Source organism: Vipera berus, assembly GCF_964194415.1.
Source record: "Vipera berus genome assembly, chromosome: 1".
NCBI classification, from domain to species: Eukaryota; Metazoa; Chordata; class Lepidosauria; order Squamata; family Viperidae; genus Vipera; species Vipera berus.
In genome coordinates this window covers 193,594,829-193,604,815 of record NC_138202.1, presented here as the reverse complement: position 1 = coordinate 193,604,815, position 9,987 = coordinate 193,594,829, and the positions used below count along the sequence as shown (strand labels likewise).

Below are 9,987 nucleotides of genomic sequence, written 5' to 3'. Positions count from 1 at the left end.
GCATGTGCAAAGTACCTGACTAACTACAGTTTAATTATTAGCAAGGATGACTGTGAGATACTCATCTGCCTTTCTAATATTAAGGGGTCCATTCTTACAGGTAATCTTCATTTTCAGCTAGGTTTTAAGAGTTTAATTCTTCTGTTCCTTTTGGAGCTTTCTGGTTGGCAGACCTTGTCTCTGATCAAATTGTGTTGCAAACGTTCCATTAGAGTCACTAAAGAACTTCCCTGTTAAAAAGAAAAATGGGTTGGATGGTTCCTATTTCAATACTCTTCCTATCTACACTTATGATTATGCTCCTTTTGAGAATGGGCAACCCCTGGAAGAAGACCTCCAAAGATTTTCCACCAGGACCCAGGCCTTTGCCTGTCATTGGAAACCTCCACATCATGGATCTGAAGAAACCTTACCAGACAATGTTAGAGGTAACATGTTTTTATCCTTTCTGTTGCAGGGGAAAATTGCAGTATTCTGTGACTTTTGTAAGCCAGGGAAATTGAAGCTTGGTCTGATTAAAGAGAAATGCTCTTATTAAATCAAACAGCTCATTCATTCCCGACAAATAAAGTAATGTCCTATTCATTCTTTTTTAAAAAAATCTAAGCCCTGAATCTAGGTAGATCAGGCATCAACACAATATATTACTATAGAATGACAAAATGGATAGTTTTGAGATGAGGGTTTTGAAATATGTGTGACCATGTTCAGTTTAAAATAACTTATTTTTATTCCCAACTTATTTTTATTCCCACCCCCAAAACAAATAAAAACATGGTATAATTTTGGTAAACAACTACATATATCCATATAAGTAATGTGTAAATACATTATATTAGAAAAAAACATGTTTCCCAAGCTGTTTATTAGTGGCAAATTTAAACCAAAATGCATTTCTTTGAGAAAGGTACAGAAAAATTGATCACACCAAAAGTATATTTGGACATTGAACAACTTTAAGATTGGTTAATTGAGGGAAACCCAAATGGATCCATTTATTTAATATTCAGAGGATTCAAAGAGTTTCATGAATGAAAACAAGTGATAAAATCCCTTCTGAAAAAGATGGGTGGGTCACAAAAGGGGGCAATGCCCATGCCCACTAAAATCCAGTCACAACATTTGGAACTCACCCAATACCTAAAACTCCCCAGCCCTCTATTCTCTGTCCTTGGCTTTCCAATACTCTCTCTATGAGGGGTCCCCAACCCCCAGGCCACGGCCGACTACTGGGCTGTGGCCCATTCGGAACCGTTGGGCAAGCATGTCCCCACTCAACTCATTTATGCAAGTGGCAGGTGCTTGCACTTACACATGAAGCTCCATTTGTATGAGTAGTGGGCACTTGTGCTGACACGTAAAGTTCCATTTGCATGAGTAATATGTGCTCTTGAACAAAACTCCATTTTCAGGAGCTCACACATAAGCCTGCAACTCACGTGGAACCATTCCCTCTCTCACCCTGCCAGTCTGCTAAGCCAGAGAGCTTGGAGACCACTGCTCATAACCTGCTCCCTCCATCTTTTTCTGCCCCAGAATCTAATGTAGAATCTGCAGCAAAGTCTTACTACTTGGCCTGTACATTTCATAAATGGCCTTTTTCTTAGGTAAATATTTTTTTATTATTGTGCATGTGTATTTCAATCTGCAAAATGTACATATTCTCATTGTGATTTATAAAGGGTCACTTTTTTTGACCATAGCTCTCTCTCTCTCCCTTTCTTTTTTCCAGCTATCCAAACAGTATGGACCTGTGTTCAAAATCCAACTGGGAGTCCAGAAAATAGTGGTGCTAACAGGATATGAGACCATAAAGGAAGCTCTGGTGAATAATGCTGATGTGTTTGCTGAGAGGGCCCGCGTCCCCATATTTGAGGAGTTTTCAAGGGGTTTTGGTGAGGACCTTCATTCCATGTCCATACAATTTGGAAACATATAACTGTATAATGGAGCATTTGTAACAAAGTTATCACAGGAGCAGTAGAAATTAGATATGACTGAAAGTAGTTTTTAATTTATAAATAACTCAGCTTGTTCCAAAATAATAAGTGAAAGAGGTATAAGGGAACACAGGGAAAAAGGAAAGTTTTTTAAGAAATAATAATAATAATAACTGTGGATAGAAACTGAAAAAGAAAAAACCATGTCAGAAATTAAATATAGGAAGCAACTACAGAAAAACAGTATAGTATAGCTCTTGCTAAGATAGGTTGCTTCTCTCCTTGATTAGTTTCCATACGTTGATTCTTGTCCTGCCTTCAGGTGCTTTGGAGAATAGTTTGACTTTCTCTTCTTTGTGGCAGCCCCTGAGATATTGGAACACTGCTATCATGTCCCTCCCCTGCCCCTTCATTAAACTAGACATACCCAATTCCAGCAGCCATTCCTTCTATGTTTTAGCTTCCATTCCCCTGATCATCCTTGTTGCTCTTCTCTGTACAACATCATTTTTACATTGTGTTGACCAAAACTGCATACAGTATTCCAAGTGTGGCCTTATCAAGGCATTGTAAAGTGGTATTAATACTTCACATGATCTTGATTCTATCCCTCTGTTAATGCATACTAGCACTGTGTTGGCTTTTTTGGCAGCTGCAGCACACTACTGGTTTTTCTTGCCTAAATGTAGAACCTTACTTTTTTCACCATTGAATTTCATTTTGTTAGATAGTGCCCAGTGTTCGAGTCTGTCCAGATCCTCCTGTATCTTAAGCATGTCTTCTGGAATGTTGGCTATTCCTGCCAACTTGGTGTCGTCTGCAGATTTGATGAGTTGCCCATCTATCCCCTCATCCAAATCATTGATGAAGATGTTGAAGAGCACTGGGCCCAGAACAGAGCCCTGGGGCACCCCACTACACACTTCCCTCCATGTAGATGCGGTTCCATTGAGGACCACATGCTGAGTACAGCTGGTCAGCCAGCTATGAATCCATCTGTGGTGATGCTATCTAACCCACATTTTTCTATTCATTAAGACATATGGATTTCAACTTACAGAATTGGCTGGGGAATTCTGGGAGTTGAAGTACAGACATTTTTAAGATAGAAAAATTGGAAAACTTAACTGAATGTTTAAGAAATGTTCCTTGGGTTGGAAGAGCCAATGGATTACCTGTAGAGAGTAGCTCTCTTCAGAATCAGTTGAAATTTTGAATACTCTTTGATTTTTCAGGAGTAGCTTTTTCCCATGGTGAGAACTGGAAAGTGATGAGGCGATTTATGTTAACCACATTACGGGACTATGGGATGGGTAAGAAGTCTATGGAAAGCACAATAGCTGAAGAGTGCAGTTTCCTGATAAAGAAGTTTGAATCATATAAAGGTGAGTTGGTGTTTCTTCTTGGGCTAAAGAGGTTATCTATCTTATGTTATCTTGAAGGGGTTGAGATTTCTTCATGACCTATTCCAGACTTGCAGAACTGTCGTTCTGTTTAAATAGTTTTTATTGAAGGGCTTTTACAATGCTAAAAGATAATAAAAACTCAAATCAGAAAAAAACTATAAAATAGAAGAAAAACAAAGTGCAAATAGGAGAAAGAAAAGGATGAAAGAGAGAGAGAAGATTTTTTTAAAAAAAAAGAGAGAGAAAAAAGTTTATTTAAAAAAAACTCATGATCTTTCTTGAAACAAGTACAGGAAAATTAATAGTGTCCCTTTCTCTATGAGATTACGTAATGTTTACCTCTTCCCATATTACAATGTTGACAAAATTCCATATTTGACATCTAGGAAAACCCTTTGAATTCAGAGGAATTATGACTGCAGCTGTTGCGAATATCATAGTATCCATTTTACTTGGGAAGCGATATGATTATGAAGATCCAAGATTTATTAAATTATTGAGCTTGGCAACAGAAAATGCCAGGCTTACGGGAAGCCCCTCAGTGCAGGTAATGACTATTCATCTGACAAGCATTAAAAGCTCATTTAATGTGTAGGCAATGCAGTGTGCAAGGCAGGATTCATTGCAAAATCCAGAATCTAATGCCTAATATTGAAAAACTTTGTAATATATTTTATATATTTAAAATATTTTATATATTTAAAAGTGACACAATATTTCCATCATTCTTCCACTTGAATGTACAAATATGTATGGAGGTACATCTTATTTATATCCTATATCAAACACTCCTTGCAATGGGAACTTGATGAAATTCTGGTTCCATTTTCCAGTCAATTTACAGAAGATATGTAAGAAAGACTAGAATCTAATTCAAATGTGTTTCAATCACTAAGAACAAATAGATGAGAATTAAATATGTTAATGAGAGCAATACAATATTAACTAGAACTTTCTATGGCAGGACCTCCAAAATTCCCCATCAAATTTGTGGTGGAAAAATTTCCTGGATACTACATATTGCAAGCCCTATGTTTAAGGAAACTAATAGGAAGTCCATCTCTGAATTGTAGTTGCTCTACATTATTATGTTTATATATAAATAGACATCATTTGTAAAGTCTGTCCAAAGTGATATTCTAGGTATGTGACTTCCTTTATTTTGTGTGTTTCAGTTGTATAACATGTTTCCCATGCTTGGCTTCCTTTTTGGTGCTCATAAGAAAGCCCTGACAAACAGAAGAGAATTGAATGCTTTTGTCACTGAAAACTTCATTCAATGTCTCAATAATCTGGATGAAAATGACAAAAGAAACTTTATTGATTCTTATCTTGTACAACAGCGACAGGTAATATAATGTGCAGAAATGGCAGCCTGAAGTTTTTCATCAAAAAGCAAACCAAACAAATTTGCAATGGTCTTCAAATCAAATGAGCAATCATTTATTTTGCCTGGTCTTCAGTACTCTAATTTTGAAAGGTTTTTTGTATTATAGTCACTAACCAGCAATATTGTGGCCACTAATCACTACTTAGCCTCATCTTCAAAGGCCTTGAAAATCCTAGGACAATAATAACTCAGAATTTTTTTATATATTTCTTGTACATTTAATGTTATGAACCCCATAATGAATTATGCTTCTGTATGCATATCAGTAATGAACAATTTGCTTTCAATTCCTACACGTTGGCAGGCATTTGAGGAACATATTTATTTATGATGAAGTTGTTGTTTTGATTCTTAGATAATTTGCGTCAAAGAAGAGATAGCTTCATTATAAAAGAGTATTATTGGGGAGTTACATCAATTCCATAGAAAGTAATATACTGTATTTCAGGAAAAAATATGTTCAAAGACTTACAATAACAGCTACATATTTTCAAAGGGTTTTTCTTTAAAACACAATAAATAAACTGTGAATATATTAAACTTTGATCAGATTTAGATTAATCCAAAATCATTAACTGAGAGATGCAGGTCTTTGTACATGCATTTCATTTCTTTTAACTTTAGGAAAGGAAGATACAGAACAATGGGTATTTCAACGATACAAATCTAGAAGAATCCATGACAAATCTATTCATTGCTGGGGTGGAAACAATCTCAAGCACTCTGTTTTGGGCCTTTACGCTAATGATGAAGTACCCTTTAATTCAAAGTAAGTGCTTTACAATTTGACAGCTTCCATTATTTTAGTATCTTGATTTCAGGTATGCAGTGTTAGATCTGGAGTAACGAATGTACGTGACAGTGACTTTGGATAATACCTAAGTGAAAGGGGAGGGTGGCAAAGAATTCCATTTCCAATTTTGTGTACTGACTTAAATCATGCAGAAGCACAAATGAAACATCTGCCTTAAAGCAATTTGTTTTTTTCCCCCCATCCCTCTCTATGCTCCAGAGCATGTTTTGGAAGCCAAATCCAAAGCATGGTGTAGCTCTAGAATTTAGTGAGTACATGCTATTAGTTACTGGACAACTATGATGGTGCAAGACGTTGGAGTCTATTATATTACTTACAATATGCAAAACCCAGTAAGACCAACAGAGACTCCAGGCAGGGCACAATAAAGTCATATCCACACAAACACAAACAGAATTATTTAAATCCCCATGAAACAATAACAATACTCATAGGTTCCCAATGGCTTAATCTACCTTAGAATCTCAATGCCTGCTGAAACAGGACTACTTTTCTCCTGGCCAGCTCAGACTCAGAAGATGAAGAGGTGTTACAGGAGGGTCAAAGCCTGAGGGGATTCAGCAAACCTTTTTTCTTTTTGAAAACCATTTTAGCAATGAAATAAGATTTATCTTTGTGTCTGTGATTTTCTTAGGCTGAGTTAGGACAGCTTTGGCTATTTTATGAAGTGTCAATATGTTAGGCGGCATTTGTAGCTCCAAAGGAGATTCTTCCATACTGAATCGGGTCTGCCATTCAGAAGGCCTGCTACCTGGTTCACCCTCCAGGCACCTATTCAAGAGGGGAACCAGCAACAGAATGTCTCTTCACAACCAAACTGAATGGTCAGGTTGAATTCTAGCATGGTGTTATCTGATATATCACAGTTTTTTCTTCTTTTTACGACCCTGTAATCCCTTGCTTCAGGGTAGGGTCAGTTGAACTGAATGGAGCTGAGTGTTTACTGGCTGGATACGCTTCCTAATGCCTACACAGAATTTTCAGGAAATATTTTCTCTTTGTGCCCTGATAAACATCTGTCACTGCCTAGGATTGAATTCTCAACCTATGAGAGTGAGAGGCGTCTTCACCTGTAGGCCACCGCATTGCTCAATCTGATATATCACAGTATTATGTGCAAAACACACAGGGATCATATATACAATTAAAGCTCCTGTTTTATTTTTCTCTGCATATATCTTCTTTAATTTGAACTAGTGAATGCACTATTCCTCCTTAATTTCCAAAGAAAATTTGGATCTCCTACCATCACAATTTTATATTTTCAAGAGTTAACACCATATCCAACACATTGAGTTTATGTTACTGGGTATTGTTGTTTATTATCTCAGAAAAAGTCCAAGAAGAAATAACAAATGTTGTTGGATACGCTCAGCTAAGAGCCGAACACCGAACAAAAATGCCATACACAGATGCTGTAGTCCATGAAGCTCAACGATATGCTGATGTCATTCCCTTAAACTTGCCACATGCAACTACAGTGGATGTTAACTTTAAGGGCTACTTCATTCCAAAGGTATTTGTATTGTTCAAATCTACGTTTGTTACATTCAGTCCATTTATTACAATACAACAATTAACAATCTTTAAAAGCTTTCATAAATCACTTGCCACAGACTTTATTAATTTTAGGAATATACCAATCTGCCATATTTGATTTTATTCAAACTCTATGGAGGCACAAGCTTCCATTCAGATAGAGCCAAGTATATATTGTGTGGGGTGGAGAGTTATATTAATTTATGGTAGCCAAAAAAATCAGAGTTTATACCACCATAATGATCAAATAGGAATGCAAGCTATTCTTAAGAATAATTAAGTGACGATGTTTCTCATAGATCCTAATACATTCTCATAGAATACTGTATTTATTGACCCTTTTTGTTCTGCCATCTACATGCAACGTATGTGAATCTGCTGTGTTAGGACTCCTTTATCTATGGAGAATAAGGACAGGAATAAAGACTATGAAGTCTTAATATTTCCTTGGATTAAGAAGCTTTCTATTGCATATGGAGAAGAACTATGGAGCTCAGTCCTGTTTACTATCAAGTAAACATCTGAAGGTTTTTGTTTTGTTTTGTTTTTTGCTTGCAGTGCAGCAGAAAAACCTTTCATAAGTCCATTTTATCGTTGCAAACAGAAACAAAAGCATAATGTAGTTCAACAATTTAAAAAACTCTCTATACAATCTAGAGTAGGTGATTGGGCAGATTAATGCCCTGTGTAACACACTGGAGATTTTAGGATTATAGAATAAATTGGTGCATTGTGTATGATCTGATTCTTAAACTACCCATTTCTTCCTCTTTTAGGGCACCCATGTGATTCCCTTGCTGACTTCTGTGCTCCGTGATGAATCTCAGTGGGAGAGACCTTATGAATTCTATCCTGAACATTTTCTCAACACTGAAGGAAAATTTGTAAAAAGAGATGCATTCTTGCCTTTCTCTGCAGGTAGCAGCTTATTTTAAATGATATTAAAATGATATTCAGCTTTTCTCCTTGATTAAAATCTCCCAAAGTGGCTAGTAGAAGTAAAAGTTGATCGTCAATAGTTTTTTAGCTGTTATTCTTTTCCAGATTGATGCTAACTTAGAAGAAAGATAATAATAATAATTTATTAATTATTGGTAATAATGATAATAATAATAACTTATTAAATTTATATGCTCACAGTTTAGAAAGAAATATAGCCATAGGCCATAGGCATTAAAGGGTCCAGCTGTACTTATGAACATCTTTACTTTCAGTTTTATTGGTAGGGCATCCTAAGAATATATATATTTTAAATAAATCATGACTCTGGGAAACAGAAATATTTATTCCTGCTGTTTCAGCAAGGTATTTTTAATGGCTTTATATCAGTCTTTCAGAATTTGCATTATTCTTTGATATCATAACTCAATATTCTAACCTCTCTTCTTAAGTTGGATTTGTTATTTTGAATTTCATAATGAACTCTCAGACCAATATGTCATGAGAAACTAAAATACTATTAACAAAACTAATAAATCCATATCCTCTGTTCTCTATTCCTTGTTACAGGTCGGAGATTATGTCCAGGTGAGACCCTTGCCAAAACAGAGATATTCATGTTCTTTACTAGTCTTCTGCAGAGATTCACCTTCCAGCCAGCTCCTGGATTATCAAAAGAAGACCTGGACATGACCCGTGCAGTTGGCTTTACAACACCTCCCAAGACTTACATGTTACGTGCTGTACCCTGTTTCTAAAAACTAGGGATATTCAGAGACTTATGAGTCTCAATTGCTCAGCTGTATCTGTCTTTCTTGGAGCCTTTTTTCTTGCAACATCTGGTTTTTGGATATAGTCTTTTGGTGGTGTATATATATACCTTTTCTTAAATGTTAAGAGTACCATATATTGTTTTGCTGAATCCCATAAGATCAGTAGTTAACAAGGATACATCAAAATTGGTAGTAACAAACATCAAAATTTATTTATTTTGATCCGAAGATATGATCATCAATTTCCAAGAAAAAAAGCCAGTTCCCAAACTAGCAATGCTATCAGTAGTAGACAAAAGATACATCAGCATTGGCCCTTAGCTTTTGTATCAATCACTACATAGGAACAATTAACAAACTGCCCTCATGTTATGTATAATTTATACTTGCCTTTAAAGCATTAAAATCTCTGCTTACAGCTAAATCTGTGTTTGTGTTCAGATGAAAACCAGTGAAAATATGATTTGGGCAAAACATCAATGCCCAGCTTTATAGAGAAAGTATAGTTTACTTTTTATTGATTAAGGTATGAACATCTATTTCCCAGAAGAAAAACTGGTTCCCAAATTATCAAGAAAATCGGACTCTTTCCCAACATTGAATCCTTTGCCTGAGCACTGAAAGTCCCTCATTTATTGAAATATATATTTATGACTACATTTTCCTATCTTTAGTAAACCATATACCAAGGTACATAAATTCAGTCACCATTTATATATTGGTTTTTTCCCCATTTTCCTGTTCAGCACAACCTCGATGGTATGGGAGTCACAGGGACAAAGTCATTTTCATGGAAGGGATTTCTTTATATATATATTGTATTTACCATCCATAACTGTTGAAGGACTTACATTGAATCTAGCCTTTTGCAACAAGAAATACATATACATATATACACACATACATACACACACACACACACACACACACACACACACACACATATCTTCATATCCCCAACCTACATGCTCTAATGTCACTACACATGTTCCTGATACATTTTTGGACTGCTTTGTTCAATGACTAAATTAAACATTAAATCCCTTCTCCTTCTCTCCATGTACTCTAGCTGCAGGAATAATCGAGGAAGGGGTGATTGTTTATTAAGTATGAGGATGTGATTTGTGAAAGTAGTATCAGGGAGACAATAAATGTGAACTAACCTCAGTTTTTTGCTTCTGACCTT

At 35.9% G+C, this 9,987-nt stretch overlaps 1 protein-coding gene across 1 annotated transcript in view; it reads left to right on the top strand.

The window, feature by feature from the left end:
- Window positions 1-311: 311 nt before the first annotated feature.
- LOC308676744 (cytochrome P450 2K1-like) overlaps window positions 312-9,987 on the top strand; it is a gene marked incomplete at both ends in the record, with an annotated part of 28,940 nt that continues 19,264 nt past the window's right edge. Inside the window, 9 exons of the mRNA XM_081342764.1 lie at window positions 312-428; window positions 1,733-1,895; window positions 3,176-3,325; window positions 3,733-3,893; window positions 4,522-4,695; window positions 5,361-5,505; window positions 6,882-7,066; window positions 7,866-8,007; window positions 8,599-8,771. Coding sequence (XP_081198890.1) covers window positions 312-428; window positions 1,733-1,895; window positions 3,176-3,325; window positions 3,733-3,893; window positions 4,522-4,695; window positions 5,361-5,505; window positions 6,882-7,066; window positions 7,866-8,007; window positions 8,599-8,771 — 1,410 coding nt within the window. The remainder of the gene's footprint in view (window positions 429-1,732; window positions 1,896-3,175; window positions 3,326-3,732; window positions 3,894-4,521; window positions 4,696-5,360; window positions 5,506-6,881; window positions 7,067-7,865; window positions 8,008-8,598; window positions 8,772-9,987) is intronic.